General features: G+C 32.8%; 3 protein-coding genes across 3 annotated transcripts; 1 reads left to right on the top strand and 2 right to left on the bottom strand.

Annotated features, from left to right (window-relative positions):
• Positions 1–36: 36 nt before the first annotated feature.
• LOC136414427 (sensory neuron membrane protein 2-like) lies at positions 37–26,959 on the bottom strand. The gene is made up of 9 exons (XM_066398431.1): positions 26,692–26,959; positions 18,125–18,282; positions 17,928–18,072; positions 17,570–17,851; positions 17,140–17,384; positions 1,301–1,500; positions 1,122–1,240; positions 926–1,057; positions 37–866 (listed from the first exon to the last, which is right to left on the bottom strand). Exons 1-9 carry the CDS (start codon positions 26,812–26,814, stop codon positions 705–707), a joined length of 1,566 nt encoding a protein of 521 aa, XP_066254528.1. The 5' UTR covers positions 26,815–26,959; the 3' UTR covers positions 37–704.
• On the bottom strand, positions 7,628–9,271 carry LOC136414428 (uncharacterized). The gene has a single exon (XM_066398432.1). The coding sequence runs from the start codon at positions 9,145–9,147 to the stop codon at positions 7,882–7,884; it is 1,266 nt and encodes a 421-aa protein (XP_066254529.1). The 5' UTR covers positions 9,148–9,271; the 3' UTR covers positions 7,628–7,881.
• On the top strand, positions 10,704–12,173 carry LOC136414430 (uncharacterized). The gene is made up of 3 exons (XM_066398434.1): positions 10,704–11,079; positions 11,386–11,685; positions 11,959–12,173. The coding sequence occupies exons 1-2, from the start codon at positions 10,782–10,784 to the stop codon at positions 11,676–11,678; spliced, it is 591 nt and encodes a 196-aa protein (XP_066254531.1). The 5' UTR covers positions 10,704–10,781; the 3' UTR covers positions 11,679–11,685; positions 11,959–12,173.
• Positions 26,960–27,019: the final 60 nt, after the last annotated feature.

Raw genomic sequence — 27,019 nt, forward strand, 5'->3', positions numbered from 1 at the left:
ATATATTAAAAAGTATCCAGCAAGCATGTCCATTAGTTAATTACCTAATACTAAGTATTAAGATTAATAGGTTGTCTACGTATTTAAATTTCTGTTTATGGTCCCAAATGTTTTATACTGTGACACTATTTCTTAAAAAAATTGCTAATCAATTTAGAAACTTTTAAATAGATAAACGTAAAATCTCGTAGTTTCGCGCTTAGGAGTATAAATTTGACGCTCGTGTCATAATACTCCACAACATTGGTGTATAATATAGTGTTCATAATTTTACAATTAACAATTGCAAAACGAAAACAACATAAGAAGCAGAATTCTTTTCTAAATGAAGTAAAAATTTCAAGTTTCAAGAAATAAAGTAAACGAGACCTTACTGCAGAAAAAATATTACTCTGTAGGTTTTCACAAGTATATCTAAGTATTACATACATCCCAATCTAAGCAAATATCTTAAAATTTGTAGGTACTATGATTAAAAGCTAACATACAACTTTACCATCTGGTGTCTTAGAAACAATGTTTATATAGCCATGTTTTAAAACATAAAATACGTTGTTAAATTACTACATAATAATTTTTAATCACCTTGTATATGCAAACCTTCCGTACCAGAAATTTGTTTGCAAACGTAATAGAGGGATTTCGCACTTTAGTTAGAATGCTTATATCAAACAACTCATTGATACTACTTAATATTAAACTTTTTATTTCTTTAAATACACCTTTCTGAAGATGAAAAACAAACATACTACAAATAAAGCAGAAAACACCCCTATTAAACCGTATTTCAGTCCGGTAATTATTTTTACTATCTTAAAGTACTGGTTGTTCAGCTCATTCACGTATTTTTGTGGTAAATCAACGGTCTAAAAAGTAATTTATACAGTAGTAAGGATAAACAGAATTATCTAATTACATTTTTTACCTCATCTATCCAAAGGATAGGAATTACTCCATGGTGCATTGTCGAAGGCGTCAAGAAAGACAAAAAGGGTTCACTTCTGAATACCGAATTTACTTGTACTCTTTTTCTTCCCTGCAGGGGAGTTCCTGTATTCTAGACCAAAGAATTGGTAGCATAAATTAGTTCAGTTATTAAATATTTACTTAGAATTGCTTACAGGTTCTAAAAGCAGATGAATCCCGTGATTTTGTTTGTTAGGACTAAGGCCGGTGACTCCAGACAAATATTTTTTGTCCGCATTCAAGAAATGGGGTTGGGAAAGCAGTAGAGGGACACCTGTTAAGAATAAAAACATAGGTTATTTTGAGATATTTTCCTTTTCATTAAAAAACTAACCAACACACGGGTAGAAATCAAGAACGCCATCCAGAAAACAGCTATCCTTTTCCTTATCATCCTTGGTTTTCTTAGTGCAATAACAGTCACGCTCTGCTGCAGAGGTACTGGGCCTCAAAAAATTATCCGCCGTTTCGTACCTAAAGGCTTTTATTCCGTTGTATGTTTCAGTGGAACTTACGAACGTCAAACTGACTGTTCTATAATAGAAAACATATTAAATAAAAATAAATATATATATAAATAAAAAAAAACAAATTATTTGAAACTTTCATATACAGGGTGCATCAGAATCGTTCTGCCAACTACTAACTGTAGGTTCGTGTGACCGAAATAAGGTATAAAGTTTACATAAACAAATGTCCGATTGGCCTTTAATAAATAGTTTTTTTTTTAACTTTCAAACGATTTAAAATTTTTTAACCTAATTCCGTATATTTGTTTAGCATATAGGTAGGTATAATTCAAAAAATTATCAGTTTCACCCATTCACCAATGGTGGAGATATGGGTGTCATGTTTCCTTTTTAGTTATAAAAAATTGTAACACTCAGTATAACATTTCGTTTAAAGTAGTCCATCATGTGCGCCAATGTATTTAGCAATTTTTTTGCCTTCTCTTAGTTTATTGTATTTCAAGTAGTTTAGTTATAAAAGCTGCAAATAATAATGACAATAATGTATACCTTTACTTAAGAAATCAAAAAACACAAATGTTTATTTTTCAAATGTGTAATACACATAGCAGAGCCACTGTAATGTTTTGATCGCATTGTAATTGCATACGGTGTTCAGTTTATTGTCATTATCATTTTCAAATTAAAAACTTCTTTACTTGACTTATAAAAATACACTTAATCAAGGAAAAAAATTTATAACTAAACTACTTAAAATACAACCAACTAAGAAGAGACAACAAATTTGCTAAACACATTGGCACACATGACCGACCACGTTAAACGAAATATTATAGTCAGTGTTACAATTTTTTATAACTAAAAAGGAAACATGATACCGATATCTCCGCCGCTGGCGAATGGTTGAAGTTAATCATTTTTTAATTATACCTACCGATATGCTAAATAAATGTACGAAATTTGGTTAAAAAATTTCAAGCCGTTTGGAAGTTAAAAAATAAAAACTATTTTTAACACCCTGTATCTCGAAACTGATGGTCAATTGTACATACATTTGTTTATATAAACTTTATACCTTATTTTCACACAAGAGCCTACAGTACGCAGTTGGCAGAACGATTCTGATACATCCTGTATATATAGAATTATTCACGTCATGTTACATGAAATATTGCGACTAAAGTATTTAATATTTTGATTTTTTTTTGCGTTGTATAGAACTCAAATAGAGATACATTTTAAAACTATTTTCCTTTTATACGGGAGGTTGCAGATAAGTGAAAAATATCAAAGTTATGTTTTTTTTTAATGGAACACCCAATATATTATTAACGTTTTAGATTCCTTGAGAAGAATAAATGTAAGTTTGATTAAGATTTTCCTACCCTAAACCTCAAGGATTTTGAAATAATTGAGATTTTGTTAAAATGTAGTGCAAATTTAAAAACTCTGCTTTAAAGAAAGTTTATACTTCGAAAACATAAATACCATCCTTTGTCTTATAAGTTACGCAAATAGTATTAAAAATATAAATTAAAAATTATTCTAAATAAGAACGTATAGACATGACTTTATATTGGCATTTTAGATATAACTATGGTAACTGATACAAAAAATAATACGATTTTCTACTTTTTTTAAATCAAAATTTTCAAAGAAAACTTATACATTTAGGTAAAGGAGAGTATAATAGTTTTCGATTGGTAATATTTCTGTCTGTTACTCCAAGTAATCAAATATAGGGTGTTCCATTTAAATTAAGCAAGTTAATATTCTTCAAAGTAAATACATTTTTCAACTATTTTTTTGGACACACTGTATAAGATATCTAAATTTTCATGACTATAACATAAAATATGCCTGATACCTGAGGTTTGATATGAATTTTAGCTTATTCCGGTATAAACTTCCTTTAAGGTAAAGTTTTTAAATTTGCACTACATTTTTACAAAATCTCAATTATTTTAAAATCCTTAAAGTTTAGGGTAGGTAAATCTTAATCAAACTTACATTTATTCTTCTCAAGGAATCTAAAATTTTAATAATATATTGGGTGTTCCATTAAAAAAAAAAACATAACTGATATTTTTCACTTATCTGCAACCCCCCGTATAAAAGGAAAATAGTTTTAAAATGTATCTCTATTTGAGTTCTATCCAACGCAAACAAAAATCAAAATATTGAATACTTTAGTCGCAATGTTTCGTGTAGCATGACGTGAATAACCCTGTATAACATATACACAATATAAGATCCCTTCCAAAGCTTTAAATAAAGTGTTTTTAAAAAATAATGTTTCTTAATATGGCCCTCTCTATAAAAATTCATAGAGAATAACCGTTGGTTTCTCTAAATCATCCCCAAAGAGAGGTCCATCAAACGGCCATAGCAAAATTATTGGAAACATCACAAAGGAGGGTAGGAATCTCTGAAGAATACAAAATATTTTCATTTGATCCAAAATGTAGAATGTATGTAGGAATCTCCCATGAATCCTTCTTTCATAACTTTATTACAGGTAAAAATTGAAATTTTTGCAGAAAAATCTATCATTCAAGTAAAATTACATTTGAAAATGCTCCCATAGAGTGGTTAAAGGGAAAAGGAAATGAGATTGTCTTGTTTGCCTTGTAAGGTAAAGAAAGTTTCAGTTGTGACGATTGTCTTTCTATCTTAAATTTGTTGCACTTCTTCAGTTATTCTTGTCGTGTGTATGCGTTTGGACAAGATAGTGTAGCGGATTGTCAGGATTCCTTATCTTTGTAATAAGTTGTAGTACAATCTGTTCTGTTCTTCGTTGTACTGTTTAGTTTGTCCTTTGCATTTGCTCTCAATATGTATCCATAGTCCAACAACGATCTGCAGTTGGACTTATACAGGGTATCCCAGTTGTTTCTAGTAGGATTTTAATATTCAATAGAAAAACTTGATTCAAGAAAAAAAACTTCAAATAAACATAGGTCCAAAAGTGCTTGTTTTTTTGAGACACGGAGTGTTAAAAATGTAAAAAAAATCGTTTTTTTTTTTGTTTTCACGTCTTCATTTTTGGAATTATTTCAATTAAAATTGATAACATGATATCAATCAATGAACTGCTTTATTAGGTTATAATAATACATTTTACATGCAACCAGTGGTGGTGTTGTGGGGTTGCACCACCATGAGTTAAGACAGAAAACATAGGTGAGACTGTTTGGAATAAAATTGCGTATTTGTTCTAAACAAGTAGTTCAGCCTCTTCAAGTTTCTTTTATTAGTTTTATTACAATAGTACTAGATATTTAATTACATTACATTAGATACTTGAAAGAAAAGGTCTATGCTACTCCTGTAGCAACCAGAAACGAACTTATCCAGCGAATTACAAACGCATGTGCAGAAATACTAGTGTGCCACCTAGATGGTGCTAGGAAATCCATTAGACGAAGATGTGAATGGTGTGTTGAGCAAAATGGTTCTTATTTTGAACATTTACTTTAAGTATCTAATATCTAACAACTGCTTTAAGTATTTTTTATTAATAAATTAGTTTTGTCATATGGCTGTATTTGTTAACTAAAATACCAATTTCTTCTGTAACAGAGAGAGATACGAAAAAGAATCAAGAGACCTATTTTGAAGAAGTTGAACTGATGGTTTAGGAAAAATACGCAATTTTATTTTAAGGAGTCCTGCCTAACTTTTTTGTCTTAATTCATGGTAGTGCAACCCCACAACGCCATCACTGATTGCACGTAAAACGTATTATTACCACGTATTATTATTATCTAATAAAGCAGCTCATTGGTTGATATCATGTTACCAATTTTAATTGAAATAATCCCATACACGAAGATGCTATAACAAAAAAACGATTTTTTTTTGGACATTTTTAACACCTTGTATCTCAAAAAACAAGCATTTTCAGACCTATGTTCATATGAAGTTTTGTTCCTGGATCGAGTTTTTCTATCGAATGTTGAAGTCCTGCTAGGAACAACTGGGACACCCTGTATGTTTTTGTTACAGTTTTTGTACTGACTGCTTTATTTTTATACATCAGCGATCGAAAATATTTTGTACATTTAGTAACCTTTGAAATTATTAATTTCGCTGAAAATCATTTCTTCAGGCAAAACTATCTAAATTCAGATTAAGATCAGGACGATAAAATATTAAAATAACTATAAAACGTAAGCTAATAGTGAGTCCTACGCTTAACGGTACGCACGATACAGCGTCCCCGTTTTACTGTTTCCTTTTATATAACGTTGCCTTTAGAACACCTTCCATCTTTGACGCACATAAACAATTGGATGGGATGGAAAGATAACACGTAAAACGATAAATGCCAAAATTTTCCCGCAATCTTGAATTTATCACGTGGTTAAAGTCGAGCATACCGTCTTATGGCCGCTCATCGCGCACACCGCCGCGCGTTCCATGCAAAAATGAAAATCTTCATTTTTTTTTGGAGTATTTTCCATTAAACGACTTATTTAACGTTTCTATTTTATGATGTTTAAATAGAGTTAATTTTTTGTCGATTTTCTGCTCCTTTCTTTCCGTCTATGGAAAGTCAGTCCAAACATAAGTATACAGTAGAACACTGATTATTCGAGTCGCAATTATCCAAGATACGCGCGGGTTTATGCTCCGTATTAACCGAGCTTCTAAAATAGTATGTATGTGAACATTTCTTATTATTATTAGAAAAAAAGCTGTTAATTAATATTATCTGCAAGAAAAGGGGGTTAGTTATAAATTCGTTTAACGTAAGTGTGAGAAAAATTATGGGGGGTTCGTTAGTATGGGAAAAAGAATGGAATGTTGTTTATTCATTCTTTTAATGTAAACATAGACATTCGGGGGATGGCTCCAACGTATGGAGATCTATTCTTTTCCCGATTCTTGAATATTAAATTATACCGCAGAGACTTACACGTTTTTTTAACTTTTCCTTATAAGAAAAATCTTTTTTGCATTTAAAATCGTCGGAGCCGTCGAAGAATCCCCCTGACTCGTGTGAAGGGTTTACTTATTTGTGTTTTTGAACTCTTTTAGCGTGTAAATTTGTGCGTGAATGTAGTGCGTTATTGCGTTTTTACGAAACATTTAGTTGGAGTTTTGATAGTTAAGCGTAATACGAACTGCTTTGTTTGAATTTTCGTTTGCCGTATTATAATGGAGCAAAACAAACGTAAAAGAATTGTCGTTCCTATTGAAGAAAAATGAAAAGCCATCAGAAAAATTGAAGCAGGAGAGACAATTAAAGTTGTTGCCTGAGATTATGAAGTAGATGAGGTAACAGTTGGAGACTGGAAAAGAAACCGCACAAAAATAGAAGACTGGTGTATAAATCAAACTTCTTCGTCCTCAGGAAGAAAATCAATGAAAACTGGAGACTATGAAAAGGTTAATGAAGCTTTATTCATGTGATTTAACCAGCAAAAGTCAAAAGGTATGCCTTTGTCAGGTCCAATTTTACAACAGAAAGCATTAATGATTAGTAGGCACTTCCCCGAGATAGATCAGTTTACTGCCAGTTCTGGATGGCTTGATTGCTGGAAAAAACGGTACGGTGTACAACTGACTGTATATGGAGAAAAACTTTCTGCTGATGTATCATCAGTTGAGAAATTTAAGCAGGACTTTAAAAAGCAAGTCGAAGATTGTGGGTACACATGTGATCAAATTTACAACTGTGACGAAACTGGTCTGAATTATAAAATGCTTTCATTAAAAACATTGGCATCTCGACAGGAAAAATCAGCTCCTGCGCACAAATCGTTTAAAGTATTGATGTTTATTTTTTGATTAATAAAAAATAAATCCGAATTATCCGAGAAGGGTGTACACCCACGTTACCTCGGATAACCGGAGTTCTACTGTACTTGAATTTTGATATAATTGATGATAAAATTTGCATCTTAATGTACAATTGTCATAGACAAAATAAAGTGGTATGTATCGATATCATAGTCTTTGTTGTCAAATCGTTGTCATTAGCGTACAGATATAATTTCTATAATGAAACGTTTATATAGCATAAATACTATGCAGCAAATCAAGTAATAAGTACAATTTTTCGGCGTAGAATATGTGGAACGCATCAAAAAAAAAAAAAACTGTTTTAATTAAAGAGGGCAGTTTACTTTTAACGGCCGGACATATAACGTTGAATGAAAGCTTATCAAAATAACTTCAAACCAAAAAAAAAAACAGCTGTTTTAAATTAGATGGTCACCTCTGTAATCACTAACAAATACAGTTGCAGAACTCAACTTACTTTACTTAAACAAGGTATTTTGCGCAAACATAACAGTTCAGTATACCTATTCTTTTATAAAACCAAATAAGTGACATAAAGTGTATTATACTCATAAACAACATAAAGAACAAAAAATGTATGAATACCTTTAAGAAATAAAAACTAAGAAATGAATATAAACGTAATAATGCAAGACTACCATAGCTTTTCAAGCTCAGGTAACAATGCTAAAGGCTTAACAGTTGGTTTAAAACGTTCGACAACCATACCTTCCTTATTTATCAAAAACTTGGTAAAATTCCAATCAATTTTTGATCCTTTGGGACCAGGCTTTTGACTGGTTAAATAGTTCCACAGTGGATGTGCATTCTTACCATTAACATGAATCTTTTCAAACATATCAAAATTAACATTCTTCTTCTTTGCAAACTTACAAATCTGATCACAGTCCCCAGGCTCTTGTTCACCGAACTGATTACATGGAAATGCAAGGATCTTAAGCCCTTTGGCTTCAGAATACTTGTTGTAAAGCTCTACTAGTTGTTTATAGTTAGAAGCTGTATGGCCACATTTTGAAGCTACATTAACAATAATGCAGACATGGCCTTTATACTGACTTAAAGGTACTTGTTCACCTTGGATTGTGGTAACTTTAAAGTCATATATGGAGGATGCTCCTGAATCTTTTTTAACACTCATCTCATGCACATCGTCTACTCCTTCGGCTGGAAGCATATTTGTATCTTCATCTTGCTCATCAATCTCACTTTGTGCTTCTTTATCTTGAGCTTCTGATCTATCTTCAACTTTATTTGAGTTTTCATTGCTAGGTTGCTCTGTAAATTTTGCAGCTGGTTTCTTTCTTTGGGCCCTAGTATCAGTTTTTTTATTTGCAGGTTCATTCATATTAGACTCAGTCTTGGCTTTTTGTTTGGGTGCTGACTTCTTATTTTCAGTTCCTTGGGAAGGTTCACTGTCATCTTCAAATTCTGGAGTGAAATGATCATTGTTGCTTTCGCCATCATCTTCATCAGGATCTGTATGTTTTACAGTTGGTTTCTTCCTTTTGGCCTTAGTTGGTGCTTTTTTATTAGCAGGTTCATTCATTGTAGACTCAGATTGGGTTTTAATACGGTTGGATGCTAATTTTTTACTTTTAATATCTTGGGAAATTTCCTCATCATCCTGTATTTCTTGGTCAATATCAATGCTTTCAACCTCATCTTCACCAGGATCTGTAAGTTTTGTAGGTGCTTTTTTGTTCTTGGAATCTGCTTTACGTTTGGGTGCTTTTTTGGTCATAGCCTCATTTTTAACTGTTTCAACTGAAGTGGGTAAAACTTCTTTTCGTGGACGTAAAGTTCTAGTTGATTGTTCTGAATTTCTAACAGATTCTCGTTCCAGAATTGCTTTTTTCACCGGTTTTTCTTCAGTCTGTGTAGGTTTCTTTTTAGGAGGCATTATGTTTTATGAAGATTTCAAACTTTCAAAGCGAGTCAATGCGGGAAGACTGAATTCATTGATTCGTTTAATTTGTTATAAAAAACAGTTTTGTCGTTTGTAGAACTGTAATATTAAAACCGCCAACGGCAAACGAGAAATGAAAGAACGATATTTTCGAGGTTAAATTTTAGAACGTACAAATTAAGGATATGTAGATATCAAGTAGGTAACAGTTACGTTACGCCTATTATTTTTACGCTTAAAGGTCTCGTACAAATTACATATCACCGCACTTATATTGCACGGTATTCCATATTAAAAATCATGTGACTTATTTCATGTATGGGCAACGTGTACACCTTTTAGAACAAATTGTATGTACAGTGTGGCACCTTATCGATGAATTTGATTTACGTGGAGATAGGCAAAACGGTAACACCCAGATGAAATATGACGGCATACTCTCGAGTCCTTTTTCATTTTTACCATTTCACAGCTAACTTATTCGATATATAGGATGGTTTTGAAATTTGTCATTTTTTGGAACTCTGTTATCCTTTCAGTTTTCAGAAAAATGAAAATGGCATCTAGAAGTTTTTATTGTGTTGAATTCAAGAGCGCCACTCATTTTCTTCTATATCACGTGAGTTACCCATAATAAATAAAATAAATAATGGAAAAAACTTCACTTTTTTAAAAGCTATCGACAAGACAATTCAAAATATCTAATAATATATGAGGATATTCCATCTAAAAAAACAAACTTTATATAGAACTTAAAGCCACTCTCCATAGAAGAATTTCGAGCACGCCACTTAATTGTAATTCAAAATATCTCAAAAAATGCTATTTGAACTTTTGTTTTATCTTGAATAATAACCTAGATATGGCGCCATGTGCAAATGGAAGTATTTTCAAAAACGTCATGTATATCTAAAACGAATAAAATTAATCGTGATACAATAATACCTGAATATTTTACCTAAGAATCGAATTCACAGGTGTGCCCTCAAATTTCATCTATTTACGACCTTTTAGGCAATACCCCATAACTCTATATGTAAGATATTTACGACTTCCTTATTTATAAGTCTTTTAGGAGGAACTGACGAGATCCTTAAACTGCCGAAGAATAGTGGATCGGATCTTTTGGACAGTGAATGCCCGAGCGATGCTTACTTTCAAATGAAAGCAACTCCCATTTGAATGCATGACACACTGGCGTTTATTTTAATGTGAACACATTAATTACTTTTCAATATATTATTTTTTTAATTTTGATGGAGTGGAGCCTGAGTGTTGCTATAATACGAAATATAATTTTTTGGTGGCTTCTTTTCATTGGTACCTGAAGTAGGCTCTCGAGACGCTTCTGACGGTGGTCCTGTTATTTGCGACCTCAGTAACGAATTTTTTCTCAGAAAAAATCTCGAAGAATCTCGAAAAAACTTGCGAGCGAGCAGTACGGTTACTGCCAGTTTTTTCGTCCAAAGTTCAAATGTTATTTCCCGTCACAAATACTAGCTAAACACATGCCTACTTTTAATAGCTGATGTTAACGACGGCAAATGTCACAAATGTAAACAAACTCAAAACGAATCTGCGTTTCGTGGAAACTAATTATCAATTATTTCTTATTATTGTTATTCCGAATGTTTATACCTACTGCCCGACTGGTAACGAGTACGTTTAAATCAATTCGAGCCATGACGTCCGCTGCTGCTGCATCGCTCCCCATGTCAAATCCCCAAAACTACAAAGAAGCGAAAGCAATCTATGAATTTACAGTAAAGGATATAAAAGGAGAAGAAGTGTCCCTGGAAAAGTACAAAGGGCACGTTTGCATCATCGTAAATGTAGCTTCACGGTGTGGCTATACGAAGAGTAACTATGCAGAACTTGTGGAGATTTATGATCAATACCATGAAACCAAAGGATTGTGCATCTTAGGTAAGATATTTTTAAATATTATTCCTACATGATTACGATATAATTAAATTAGAATGTACTTTAAATACTCCAAATCAATTTTGTTAACTTTTGAACTAAGATAAGAATTTAGAAAGCAATTATAAAGTTTTTTTCTTTGAAAAATTACTTGAGTCATTTATGCAAGTAATCATTAGTAACCTGTCTACTCAGCTCCATTTATTTTACATTTTAAGCAAATGAATCATCTGAGAATTCACTTGTGATGAAATTAAATCTGGTGGTTTTGAGGATATTACTTAATGTTCTATTTTTTATTAATTGCAGCATTCCCCTGTAATCAATTTGGGGACCAAGAATCTGGCACCAATGAGGAAATTTGCGAGTTTGTTGCTAAGAAAAATGTTAAATTTGATATGTTTGGTAAAATAAATGTAAATGGTAATGATGCCCATCCTTTGTTCAAGTATCTAAAGCACAAACAAGGGGGTACCTTAGGAAGCTTCATTAAATGGAACTTTACAAAATTCATAATTGATAAAAATGGCCAACCAGTGGAACGTCACGGTCCCAGCACTAATCCAAAAGATTTAGTCAAATCATTAGAGAAGTATTGGTAACAAGAAAGTAAGTATTGGGAGTATTAAAAAGTTCCTGGCCACGATGACTATGAGACAAATTTTGTTTACTGCTTGCATGTTGTGGCTAAGACTGGCATTATCTTTGTGGAAATAATGATTTAAGATATGACATACAAATGTTTCCATAATCTTCTTGAACGAGAACTTTTTGATGCCCTCTACATATTGCATCATTTTTGTTTGCATATGTATGCACATGTTTTTGATTTATTTGTGAATTTGTGAAAATCTAAAATTAGCATATAAAATATTTTTCTAGATTGTTTCATAAGACAAATTGGACTTCACATTGAACTCTGGCAATGGTTTTTAAGTTTAAGAACCTTACTAATTATTGAAGCACCAATTTTGTTATTGTATTTGAAATTTTTGTTATCTTATAGATTTATAATGGATCACTATCATATCTTATTTGTACAAGTGTGAATTACACTTTTATTTGTATTCCTGGTTTGTGTTTATTTCTGGTTTAATATAAATATATATATATATATATATATATATATATATATGTCAAGTTTTAATTAATATGGGTTTTTGTTGTGATCATACATTCCTTACCGTTTACTATTCTAAACTTTGCTATTAAGAATTAAGAGGGTAATTTAAAAATATCCTTTTAATTGCCATGTATACTTATAATTTTAAATTTCTTACTTTTATTCAAATTATTTACTAAGTACAAGACCCGGTGTCCCACAGAACAAGGCGTATCAGAATGCAATTTTAGGCTTCCCCTGTATTACTAATAAAAATAATAAAAATGCAATTTCAAAAATAAAATTGTTTGGTCTAAAACGAAGGCTCAAATGTGGTTTGGTTGATCCGGCTTGTTGGATCCACCTGTAGACTCGAGATAATCATGTACTGGATGATCACGTTTGGATCACTACGAAATCACAGTTTCAGAGACACTGTTTTCTGGTCAAAATTAAACGACAACCCGTTTAACTTTAACAAAGGTTTATAGAGTACACTACTAGCTGACTTGAAACAATATCGATATACAAGGTGTCCTACTGGGAATCGTCATTAAACGTTTTGGGAAAACTATGAATAGCAAAGTTACAAAAGTTTAGTGGTTTGGTAAGAACCATAGGGTGACCTCATTTAAAACATTTTCAATGACGTCGCACTTCCGGTTTTGCCGAAAGTGAGATGCTTGCTTAGTTGAAACGGAACACCCTATATATTATTGGATTTTTGGATTTTACGGTCAAATACAAGTTTATTGATGTTGCCTTTCGTAGGATTAACAGTTTCCGAGATAATAACGTTGAAAGTGACTGATGCAGATGTCTGCAGAATTGCAAGTTGTTAACAAACTGAAAGGTATTTTGTAACTTTTTGGACACAATACTATAGAAGGGCCATACTTTAGCATACTGTCAAGCTTTGCCTAATATTTTCTATAGGGTGTCCACAAAAATAGAGTTAACTTGAACATCAATAAATGGTCAAAATAAAAAAATTTCAAATGGAACCCTATTATTATTTTGATGTACTATGAGATTGTCCAAAACGGTTTGGACGTCGAATTTGTATTTAAGAATATAATGAATTTGAATAATTATTTTGGAGTAATAAAAATTGATTTTTATTTTATATCAATATTAAAAACGAATTACTGACACAATACCACTACTATAAAACATAATAATATGAATAAACATGAATGGTGGTTTGCTCCACTATAGTGATAACACCCTGGATTACGTAATACCGAGTGATTATTTAAATTTTATATCTAGGCAGCTGTGGGATTTTACACAAGATAAATACACGACAAAAAGCAGGTCGTAGTTTGATCATATGCCGTAAAATGACATTAAAATTAATTTTTAATGAAGGAGCCAATTGAGGTTATGTTACTTAATTTAGTTTTATCGACATACGTTCATTTCTTCAACAAACTTCACAGCTGACTAAATATGAAATTTAAATGATCTCCCTGTATTATGAAACTATGCCTAAAAAGAACTTATCTTTATATTTAATTACCTATAGTAAAGTAGCATATTTTTTGCGTAATTTTGTTTTATAAGTTGAAGCAGGGATAGTACATTCCTAATTCTAAGTTATAATGTTATAACTAATTGGTTTTATATAACTAACTTTTTTATTTAAATGTGTATGTCTTATGTCACATAACGATAGCATTTTGCTGGTATTTCCATTTTCCGTAAATATGTTTATCATATTCGCATTATATCTTAGATTTAAGAATGTACTGTACTTTCATCAACTTATAAAACGAAATTACTCAAAAACTATGCAACTTAATTTTAGATAACTAAATGTGAAGATAAGTTTTTTAGGCGTAGTTTCATAACACATCAAGATAATAATAGGTTTCCGTTTAAAATTTTTAAGTTTTGACCATTTTTTAATGTCTAGGTTGGCTTTAGTTCTGTGAACAATATAGAAAATATTACACAAAGCTTGGCAACATATTAAAATATCGACCTTTTACAGTATTGTGACAAAAAAGAGTTACAAAATATTTTTCCGTTTGTTACCAGTTTGCAATTTTGCAGATATCTGCATCTGTTACTTTCAACGCTCAATTGCATATTTCTTGAAAACTATTAATTCTAAGACAGCCAACGTATTAATAAATTTGTATTAAAATTGAACGTAGAAACCAAAAATTCAATAATATATAGGATGTTCCATTTCAAATAAACAAGTAAGTATTGATTTTCGGTACAACCAGAAGTGTGCCGTCGTTGAAAATATTTTAAATGAGGTGCCCCAAGATTTTTATCAAACCACTAAACTTTCATAAGTTTGCTATCCATAGCTTTCCCAAAATGTCTAATAGTTGTTCCCGATGGGCCACCTTGTATACTAGTATAATTAAGACAAAGTAAACATCGAGCAACTACACAACACTAGTAATTTAACTAACTTTCCCTGACAAACAATACGAGAAAAAGACGATTTGAATAAAATGAGAAAATCGGGAAATGCAAAAAATCAAAATGCAATCAATTCACAAGTAATGAGAATAACCCCCTAGCCTCTTCACTCAGTTCTTAAGTATCCAAAACTGATGGCCCTCAAGTAGACTCGGAACCCATTATCGACTAAGTTGCTACCTATTTCTTTAAAGTGTTACATTTAAGTCAACAGCTAGGTTGGCTCTTTAACAGTTTATTGCAGTCACACAGACTCAATGATGGCCAACTACGTGAAGAGTGAAAATTTACCAAAATGAATGTGTACTGCTAGTTTCATATAAAACTTAATTATTTCGACAATGGTTTGAAATAGATATGTATGTAGGTAACCCTCATACAATTCGATAGAGAATTATATTCTTCTTGATACTGCTTAAAGTTATAGGGTGTCGCATTAAAAAAATAGACTTCTGCGACTTAAAAAATTTGTTTGTTAGGAGCTGAATTTTGGATGCCCTGTAAAAATACTAAGCCATGTAAATAGCAAAAGTGTAAACTTAAGAGTATGTATTAACATTCTGCAAAATGTGAAGATGATGTCTTTAATAATTGCGGAAATACGCAATTTTAATATTGGCCTTTACAGAGGCATGTTTTTAATTCAAGGTCAAATATCTCAAAAACGGTAAGGATTAAGTATAGAATATTATATAGAAAATGTATTTTAAATATTACGTAGAACCTAAAAATAAAATAATATACTGGGGACCCCATTTGAAATAAACGAGGTGACAGTTATTTCCAGTTAAACCGGAAGGTACAGTAAGTTGAAAATATTTTTAAAAAATAGTACACCCCGAAGTTAGTGTAATTCCACAATTTCACATTTGTATTATTTTTAGATCCTGGTAAACTTTTAATGATAGAGTTGGGCGAATAACCGTGTATACGAAATATGCCACTATATTGGTATATGATATTTGTATATTACTTATTTTCAGAAAAGAGGCGAGAAATGCGAATTGACGGCAATGTTTTTATCTGTTCGAATGGAAAAATAAGGATCGCGCAAGTGGGAGAAAAACCACACAAGGCTTAATGCGGCTTTGACAAAGACCAACGAAGTGGGCGGAGTTAGTTCGACAACGTCTTCATTTTGATGTTGTATTAATTTCCATTTCATTGCCTTCATGGCATTTCGTTGGTTTTTGTTGGAAGCGTATTAAACCTTATGCAGTCCCCCACTTGCACAACCCTGTGTTTCCATTTGAGCTGGTAATCTCTGTATATGACAATACGCTGACAATATCGCACTTATTGCACAAGATAAAATGACTGAAAAACTGCTAGAAATGCTTCAGATGTTAAAAGACAGACAGGGGACGATAATATCAAATATCATCAAAAACCACATTGTACTCTCAAATTACTAAATTAAAGCAGAATCGACTAGATATACAACTGGATCATTTTGAACCCTTTTTGCCTTAGAAGACAATTTCGCTCTATTAGGAGCATTTTCAAATGTATCTTTTCGTTGTTTTTCTTTGCATTTTATGAATCATTATTTATAAATGTTTTTATCACAAAGGCAGAAGACCGAATGCTTGACAGGCCTCTTCTTTGGATCATTAATTTGTCACACTCGGAATCAGATAAAAAAAAGATATCGACTTACAACTTCTGAGAGAAAAGGTAATGTGATATGAAAGAACCTTGATGGCACGGTAGGGGGAGATTGTATAACTATGTAATCCTGGCCTTTTTTGGCACCAAAATATGAATAATATTAACCCAAGTGTTAAGTCTATTGATTAAGTTAAATGTAGTATGTATCGACGTATTATCCGCCCTGATGTTACGCCTATGTATATCGTGATAGGGGGTATTCTTTTTGGCAACAACTGGAGTTTTCCGTTACTCGCAGATCAGGGAGGTTTATGATCGGAATTCCCAACCATTTGTGCCCGCTATCCCCAGATGTAGCTTGCTTCAAGATCAAGAATCTCGACGGTAATCTTTGTCAGACCCAGAACTTAGGTCTAATTAACACACCGTTCAATTGGCATCACCAATAAAGCTCCCATCGGCTATTCAACGAGACGTTACGCGTTAACGTGATAGATTGCCAAGAAGCCGACAACTGCCCTTCTAATCAGGGATACGCCTTTGAGGGTGGACTCTTAGGGATAGTACTTAAGAGCTTCGGATTGAAGGATTCTCTCTCTTTACATCACTCTCGCATCGGTACCTCATTGCCGTCAACGCTGTCGCGTCTTGCTTCCGACTTGTAACTATTGTAATACCCCGGGTGTAAACATACACTTATTGTCTTAATGCTTTATCTCGTATTGTACTAACGTAATTGGTGCAATAAACGTTCAGTCAAAGTATTCACGAGTTTTACTACCTGCGAATCCCGCAATCACGTACAATATTCACGAGGGTAGTCACTCGCGCCAATCAAGGAACGAACCCCCCTACTCCGAACACCAAGAAGTAGCTACTAGTATGCCCATACTCAAGTTCAGACTTACCTGCAAATATCAGTATTATAAATAATTATTTCGTCGTCTTTTGTGACCATGGGCCGATAAATGGTGGAGTCAGTCCCTCTGAGACTATGACACGTATTATTATTGGTGGACTCTTTAGTTCCATATGTAGATAATGAGGATGCGCCATTCCATCTCATAATGTTTCCCAATTCTGTCATGTCTTTGATTCCACGGTTTATCGTGTAGAGGCCATCTGGTGAATCTTTTAGGTAATTTTCCGTTTTCTATAAACGAAATAGATAGATAAAATTGATCGGTAACATCATGAAGATGTAAATGAACATGGTTTGAAATGAACATTATTGGAGGAGCAACTGGAGATGAGCGTGTTCACCTTACAAGATATGCAATGAGAATGAAACTGTGTACCACGGACGATACATCTAGCTCTATCTTATTCTACACTTACATAGTTAAATATTGCAAGCCTCAAATAATCGTTATCAGGATCGTCATTAACATGTTCTATTACTCGAACGTTTTTAACTCGTTCAATCATCCCCTGTCTGACTACCTCACAAGCAAATCCCATGTTTGATGTATTCCTAAATGCGAATGGAATTCCGTCAAACAAAAGTTGCCGTACCGGTTTGGTAATGAACGTCTTGTTCATTTCAGATGGACCCAATATTCTGTCTAGACAACCAGCCAACGGCAACCTTTCAATGCTGCTGACAATCTGCAGAGCTGACTGTAAATCAAAACAGCCAAGAAATTATTTATTTATCCAGAAATCTGCAGGAACAGATTGACACTCAACTACTTACCATGAGAAGGGGATTGACTATGGTGATTTTGTCGTTTTCATTTGCAGGTCCGGAATTGTCAAACTTAAGAATGAATTCTCTTTTGTAAGTAACACTGTCTTCATCAGGATCATCAAAATGTAAATTCTTTTTCTTTAAAGAGAGTCTAATAGAGAAAAATCTTTTGTGACTGCTGTTTAAAAGTAAGAAAATCTTACTTGTAAGTGTAGGGGTGGGATTCAGTCAACTTCGGCAATGCGCCCTTGAGTATATCGTCCGTGTTAGTTACTTGGAAGAGTCGTATAGTGAAGTTGATTGGGAATGGTAGCTCAAGGAATCTCTCCCATTGTTTTGTATTATTGACTAGTTCTATGTTCTGAAAGAAAGGACGTTTTAGTTAGGTAACGTATCTACTTATAGTTAAGAACTAATATGCTATTGAAAGTGAGAAGTAGCGATACAGGGGACATTTTCGATTCTTTTTAGAATTTGCATGCGCGAAACCATCTTTAAAACTCGTTTACGGAGCGTTTCAATTAGGATTGAACATCCATTTCATTCAAGTCAGCCCTTTTTTATTAAAAATATTGCAAACATAGATATTAAATAAAAATATATGGTGTGTCATTTAAAGCGATAAAAATAATTATTTCCGAAAACAAATTTAAAATAAAGAAAATTTTAAATAAACATTGCTTGTTATGAAAGAGGATGTCCATTGCGCATAAGCAAATTTTTACTGTAGGTCATTTAAAGGACATTTCAAAGCCAACTTTGTTTTTCAAATGGAACGCTCTTTTTTTTGGTAGATTCGCAAAGGGTTTAAAAAATTAAGTATTTTTTACTAGAAAAGTTTTTTATAAAACTTCTTGTTTTTCAGATATCAACAAAAATTGAAGTGGCATATTTAAAATAACACATAACTTAAATTACGAAAAAAACTGTATTCATGGAAAATAAAAATTCACAGATTCTAAACATTAACCCAAAACCATAGTAAAAATTATTTTTAAACACTTATCAGTCGAATAAATGCTCATAATGTTAATCTTCCGCATCGAAACATTTTTCAATTCTCAAGGTAAACGATCTTGAAACATTTTCAATAATTTCTTCAGTGATTGCTTCATAAGCTGTTCTGATGCAGTTTTTCATATCATCCGGAATTATTGGAACTTGAACGTACCCTTTTATTTTAAGATGACCCCATTAGACTTTTTTCTTTAGGGTTAAGTCAGGTGATTTAAGTAGACAGTTCACTGGATCTATTTAATTGTTTTCATTGATGGTAGTTCTTGCGCAGGTTTTTTTACTTATCTCCACGTTACTGTTTTAAAGAAATTTCTTGATTATTCTATGAAACGTTTGACGACTAGGTGTTCTTTTCTCAGGAAGTCTTTGCGCATAAATCCGATAACGTTCAGAACCGTTTTCACAACTTTCTCCATAAGTTAACAACGTATGAATTTTGTTCTCTTTAGAAAAATTGTCCATTTTTCACTTTTAAATCAATAACTTTAGTTGAACGATAAATAATTAGCGTCGTCTTACAGGTTTCTTTGAAATTTATAAATGAATTCAATATAAAAAAAAAATAAATAAATAAGAGTATGTTGTAATGAAAACATGACTTTTTTGATCGACTGATATGTTTGAAAATAATTTTTATTATTACTTTGAGTTAATTTTTAGAACCTGTGAATTTTTATTTTCCATTAATAACTTTTTTCCTAATTTAAATTATGTGTTATTTTATGTGTCACTTCAATTTTGGTTGATATCTAAAAAACGAGAAATTTTTGAAAAAACTTTTCTAGCAAAAGTAATTAATTTTTTAAACTTTTTGCAAATTTACTAAAAAAGAGTGTTCCGTTTAAAAAAACAAAGTTGGCCTTGAAATGTCCTTTAAATAATCTGGAGTAAAAATTTGCTTATGTGCGTTAGACATTCCTTTTCATAACAAGCAATTTTTGTTGGAAGCTTTTTTTTGCATTAAATTTAATTTCGGAGAAAATCCATTGTGTCACTTTAAATGAAACACCTTCTATGGTATATGGTATAAACATATGTATATAAAAAATATTAAAAAAAATATTTTTGAAAAGAGTAATAACGCACTACAGAGATGTAATATTCAGTCTACTTCACACGACTTGCACTTAATATGTATATGTTGTAATAGTGTCGGACACGTTTTCCACGTTTGAGAAAAGGTATTTTTTTGGATAGCAAAAAAATGAAAAGATTGACTAGCGAATTCATTACCCCGCGACCGCTCTTCTGCCCATCAATCGATTAACTGCCTGTTCTTTTTCCCTGTTATCTTAACTTTTCCAGTTCTGGTGAGTCCTTCAGAACCGTGGGAAAAGTACCTGCTAGTCCCTATTACAAAGGAACCGACAGTTTAATGTTACCCAAATAATTAGAACACATGGTCACTTAGGAGCGTCGTGATATTTGTTAGGGCTTGCGACGTATTGTTATATCATGGATTATAGTTATATTATTTATTAGTTTAAATGTTCAAAGTGAGTTTAAGAAACTGATGTTACGCCCATGGACAACCCCAGCCATTGGGTAATACTGTTGGAATTCCCAGCGCTTAACACCCATCTTCGGCTGAGGGAAGTTATTTTATGATTGGGATTTCCAGCACTATTCTTTGTCGGACTAAAATTGCGAATCTAAATTAAAGGTATCGCCAAACGAATACAATGGCTGGGCTCCAATAAAAGTCCAGCGACCATGCCTCTAAGTGCTACGCTTTGACGCGACAAGGTAGCCTAGAAGCCGATAATGGGGCCTTATCGGGAGTACGTCTATGGGTGTTACACCTCCGTATCAGTACTTAAGGAGGGTGCGAAACTGAAGAGGCTCTTTTTTCTAGCTACTTCATCACGGACTCGTGCGCGCTAGATTCTTCTCGTCAACATTCTTTAAATAACGCATCTCTCGATATTGTATAGTTGTTAATGTTACCAATAAACCTTTGTTAAGTTAAGAAGGTTTAGTTTCTCTTATACGCGAAAACAGTGTCTCTGGGACTGCGAACTCAGGGTGGTCCTTCATAATCGATCAATCCAGTCCACGATCTACGTAGTTCACGGTTATCGTATCGAAAGGGGTGAATCGACCCAACCACGTACACGCGCCAAATTTGGACCAAACAATATTAGTGACCTCGCTCGACAATGCTTTTTCTTAAGAAGGCTCTATCAGCCTGTCCCTCATCTTATTGTCTCTTCTAATGTCGCATTTGCAAAACTTAAGAACTAATAAATCTCCGACATACACTACCGCTCATGGAAGTATGGACATCTGCTTAAAACTCCATTATGCAATAAATAATTACGTTTTTCATATTAAATTTGATTTAATATAACTCTGTACCATTTTCTTAGACAATATTGTTTTGAATTACAATAATCAGCCACTTTTAGTTTATTTCTTATAAATACTTGTTATGTCAAAAAAATAAGGAAAGAAGTTTTAATGCTTTGACATTTTCAAACCGTCATATAACACTTCGAATTCTTTTGTTTTTTGTCTGTATCCATGGTTACACAGATATTTGTTTACATTTACTCGTTAATTTGACAGTTGTTGGGACTGTTACTGGATGTGAGTCTCGTGCTCTCTCGCTCACTGTACTCGCGCCACTCTAGCTCTCTCTCCCCACCACCGCCTAGATGGTACGTGAATCTTCCCTCATTGTCCGGCGAATTTGAGAAGGGTCAGGCTCCTCTAGAAAACACGGCCACGGACTATAAAAGGTCGCTGGGAAGTAGCACATGCTCTCTTTTCAACGGGTTTCAAAGGAGTACGATACAGTACAGTGGAGTGTTCTTGAATTGTTAGTCGTTTTTCTGTATTATAGCTTGGAATTAAATAAATTAGCTCCCCAAAGCCAACAACAGTTGATCTTGTACTGTTCATTGCGGCTTTTTTAACATCTTTACTTTAAATTGTTGTCATAAATGGCTCGTGGTAAGCCCCTCTTCATAAAAATGCGTTCAGCTATTCTCACTTTACACCATGAAAACTTATCAGTACGTAATATTACCAAAAATAAAAAGTTTGTGTTTCAACAGTAATTCTTCTCTTTAACTAAATCTTTACAACGGTACATAGAGGCGGGAAGTCTTAAGGATCGTTATTGCACTGGATCATTGCGAATAACATCCAATGCGCAAGATCAGTTCATTAGACTGACAGTAAACGAAATAGAAAATTGACCAATCCGGATATTGCTGCCGAGTTTAATCGGGTTAATGTCGGTTAATGATAAACCAATATCAGTTAGCACCATAAAGCGACGCCCACAAGAGGGTGATCTTCATGATCAGATTGCGACCAAAAAACCACTGTTACGGCGTGGTAATAGGGTTAAACGGCTTCAATGGGCAAAAAAGTATCGTTTCTATACAATTGAACAGTGGCAAAATGTATTATGGATCGACGAATCCAACTTTCAAATTTTCAATCAGAAACGAAAAATTTTCGTACGTCGATCTAAGACTGGAAAAATTCTCCCAGATTGCATTGTACCGACTGTCAAGCACAGAGGTGGCTGTTTTAGTATGGGGTTATTTCTCTTTGATTAGTGTTGGAGGTTTAGTAAAAATTGAAGGCATTATGAGAAAAGAAGATTATAAACAAATTTTAACAGAAAACGCCATACCATTTGAGCTGCGATTAATCGGACAGGGTTTTGAAATGATGTAAGACAACGATCTTAAATATTCTTCAAAACTTTGCAACAACTATTTAACACATCAAGAAGACCAAAGAACGCTTAAAATGATGATACGGCCAGCGCAGACTTCAGATCTCAATCCCATTGAGTTGCTATGGAATAATACTACCGAATAATAAGAAAGGAGCGTCCCACGTCTAAACAGAATTTGTGGAGTTTTCTTCAAGAGGCCTGGAGAAATTTACAGTATTATAAGTTAAGAAAATTAATTGAAAGAATGCTTAAGGTCGTAAAAGCAGTAATAAATAAAAAAGGTGGTTTTTTTGACGAAATAAAAGTTTAACATTTAAGTTAATTTTTTCTTCTATTCTTGTTCATTTTCGTTTTCTTTTACGCATTATATAATAATATATTCCTTACTAAATACTTTTGTTACTTGAAAGTTTTTAAGTATACTTTTCGTCAAATGTCCATACTCCCATGAGCGGTAGTGTATACAATGTACCAAAAAAATCGTGTGTAGTCGTTTCGAAAAAACGCTGAGACTTATCCGTTTGTACTTTTAGTCGCACATTACTAAACTAATTTTCATGTAAATGTAAAATTTTAAGATGCGATACCAATAAGACATGAAAAACCAAACGAAACCAAACAGGCGTGGCTTATAAATACAGTCATGAAAGATTGATAATTTCGGCAAGAGAAGAAATACTTGTTGGATAAACTACGGAAATCTGTATCTGACTGGAAGTAATAAAACTTATTTCTTTGTTTGATTAAAATCTTGTACAGAGAGTTAAGGTCAGTCTAGGACGATTTTGAGATGCAATTTCAATATACATATAGGATATCCCACGTTTTATCATCAGAACTTCGGCAATAGTCAGGGAAGTATGTTTTACGGTGGGCTACTTATATAGACATAGGTCCTAATTTTCCTAATTTTTAACTTATTAAGGTGTGATAAAGTTGAAAAATATATATATTTTTTCATTTCCGAACTGCCAAAACAGCTGAAATAAAATTTGTTACATTGAATGCTCTTATAAAGTGTGATAAGAATAAAGAATCTTAATACACAAGTGGCCAAGTTCACTAGTGGCAAAGATATGAGTATTGAGTAGTAATTCATTTTTATTTTTTTGAATGAAAAGAAAATACACATCGAAAACCCGAAAGAAATGATACCCCTGTTACGGTGCATATATTAATAAATTCTGAACTTCCCATGTCTAGTCTAAAGGACACTTTACCTCTTTACACATTACACCTCTTGCCACATTTCACAAAAACCGATTGACAAAGTATCTAACATGATTCAAATTCAACCAAACTTGAAACAAATAATGGCTCTCATATGATACAAATACTGATAAATTCTGAATTTCTCATGTTGAGTATAAAGGATACTTGCCTCTTGCAATAATTCACTACGCCCAATCAACTGGATATTTCGACTGACCTGAATTCAACTAAATTTGCCACAACTGATATCTCTGATACTGTGCCTATATTCTGATTATATTCCCATGTTCCCACAAAAACTAATGGACCGGGTATCTATAGCACCCAAATTCAATACGGCATCAATAATGTTCCTGTCCAGTCTATAGGACGCTTCCGTTTTGTAATATTTGACAAAAACTAATTGACTGGGTATTCAAAGTAAACGGAATTCAAACAAACTTACCACAAATGATGCCGAATTTGACCTTTATCACAAAATTGTAGATTTCTCAGAAAAAGGTGAAAGATCGAAAAATTGACAATAATGTAAAAAAGTGTAAAATAGAATTTTCTACAAAATTTAATTGTAAATTAAAATAAGGTTTAAAAAACAATAAAATTTTAAGAGTCACTCACCTCTAAACCACCCAAATTTGAGTTACCAGGTACATCAAATTTCTATCAACTAAAGATGTGAATAATATAAATAAATTTTCAAAAGTTAATTGTTTTGTGTTAAGGCATTGCTGAAATAGAAAGTTTTTTCGCATTCTTTAAGACATTTTCTGAGAACAATATTTCGGAAAAATAAAATCTTATGATAAATCCACCTGTTTTCAGGTCCTCAAAAGGGCATACACACAACATCCTCCATTGTTTTATGAATCACCCTGCATATTTCCGGGATCAGCTGCAACCACTTATAAACCGACTTGGAATCATTTCGAGTATGTTAGTTGTTTGTAAATTTGTTATAAGTTGTTACAGGGGAGTTCCCATAAATGTCCATATGTGATATGTAAAATACATGGAGTTGTAAGGGAATATTCGTCATTTGAAGTTCTAGAGGGTTGATATTTTAAATTAGGAGAGGGAGTTTATATCAACCTCCAGGGTTATGTTGCCAAGTTATACAAATTTACAATTAAGGGAATTTCTTTATATTTAATATTTCACTCGTTTTTTTCTTGGATTTGCTTAGATATACACTTTTTGCATTTTAATGCTTTCACTAGACTTTATGGCTGAAAATGACTTTTACATATTCTATATTCTCCATAGGAGCCATTGGACCATTTGCTACAAGCTTAACCGATTTTAGTCAGCCAGTCTAGGCGAACAATAATGTGAAATCCGTTAGTCGTTTTAAACCACCCTGTATATAGCTTGTAAATATTATTTTTAAGTTTTGCTTTTGTTGACGAGTGGTCTTTTGCGAAATGGGGAACGCAAAAAGCAACGGAAAAAGGAAATAGGGAGACCACATCGAGACGCGATCGGAAGGTAAGAACGGCCAGAAATGCGAAAAGTTGGGAAGACGTCTCTTCTTATCGTGGCAAATTGAGACACGATCTACAGTTTGTGAAACCGCTTTAGTCATCAGTGTTATCCTATAAGTATTGCAAATATATCCCTTAACAAAAATTCATCCGGACTATAATTAGAAAACTCCAGACTCTAACTGAGAAAAGTCCTACAATAATAAAAAGGTGATTGCCTTCATTCTCTCGAAAAATGCCGCAGATAATTCGTATTACCAGTAACTTTTCCTATTTAATTGCCTGTTAAACGTATTATCCCTATCTACATGCCAGATTCCTCAGACGAGCTGCTTTCGTAATATAAGGCCCATTTGCTTTCAATATGAAGCTCATTGTAGAGTTTTAACTATTTGACAAAAGCTTGAGTGGCTACAGTCTATAAGACATCGTCCAGAACTATACAAGGTGTTTCTAAAAATTCCGGAAATGAAAAGTTCTCGTCAAAAAATTGTACTTATGCTTATAAATTGTTTTCCAACAACTTACCCTTATGGAAACATAGCTTTTCAAAATTTGATAGCGAAGATGTTATTTTCTAAGTAACTTTTTTGATGAAATTGATGAAATTTAATAAATTTATTTCAAAGTAATAAATCCATTTTTAACAATTAACAAACACAAAAATGTTTATTTTCGTATCTAAATGATAAAGTAAAAAATACACGCAAAATTCCATTATTTTTATAAAATTCGCCCTTTGATCAAACGGAGTTTTTCTAAAAAATGGCTCATTTTACGTACATCAATTGAGAGCATCTTTCTTTTTCTTAGGTACACCGAAAACCTAATACACTACCTAACGGTTAAAAAACTGAAGACCTTAAAAGTTTAGGGATAAAGAAGTTGAGGATATGAGGTGGAGACCTCCCCTCCACCTCCCTGAATATGTAGAAAGAAGTATTAGGTTCTATCTTATTGACACAATACACGAGTGACCCAAAATTTATTAAATTTTATCAACTGGAAAAAAAGTTACTTAAAAAATAGCATTTTTGCTATCAAAATTTGAAGAACTGTATTTCCGTAAGGGTATTTTTGGAAAACGATTTATAATCATAAGCATAATGTTTTGATAAAAATCTGTTTCATTTCTGAGATATTGCTCACATTTTTAGAAATACCCTGTATAAGAAAAAGGTAAATTTCAGTATTTTCTTAAGCTCAGAAAGATTTTATCTGAGAATAAGAGCGTTAGTTAAGTTCCAGAATAGATTAGCATGCAATTCTGCCGCTCTCACTCGATCCAATCATAAAATAAATATTTAAAAGCGATTAAAATGCAAAAATCTACCAAGATTTAAGAAGTCAGATTTCTATGTACCTTGTGTACTTGTGACCTAATAATCTGCGGAAGTTTCAAAAAGGCAAAAATGCACCATCCAGTCAGCAAGAGTGCTGTAAGGAGTGTCCACAGGAACACCATTCTCGATGAACACAAATTCATGTTGCAACTTTAATAACTTCTCAAATACAAAAACAAATTCACTCCTTTGGTTACGTTCAAATTAAAACGTATTATAGTCGTGTTGGTTTCAGTTTAGCCATACATGTTGTATCGAACTGATTGTACTGATCTCATCCCGCACATTGATCTGTACAGTATGGAAAACAGGTGTAACATTAAGTGTCTATATTGTTTATTCAGTTGC

Source organism: Euwallacea similis, chromosome 17, assembly GCF_039881205.1.
Source record: "Euwallacea similis isolate ESF13 chromosome 17, ESF131.1, whole genome shotgun sequence".
Taxonomy (NCBI): Eukaryota; Metazoa; Arthropoda; class Insecta; order Coleoptera; family Curculionidae; genus Euwallacea; species Euwallacea similis.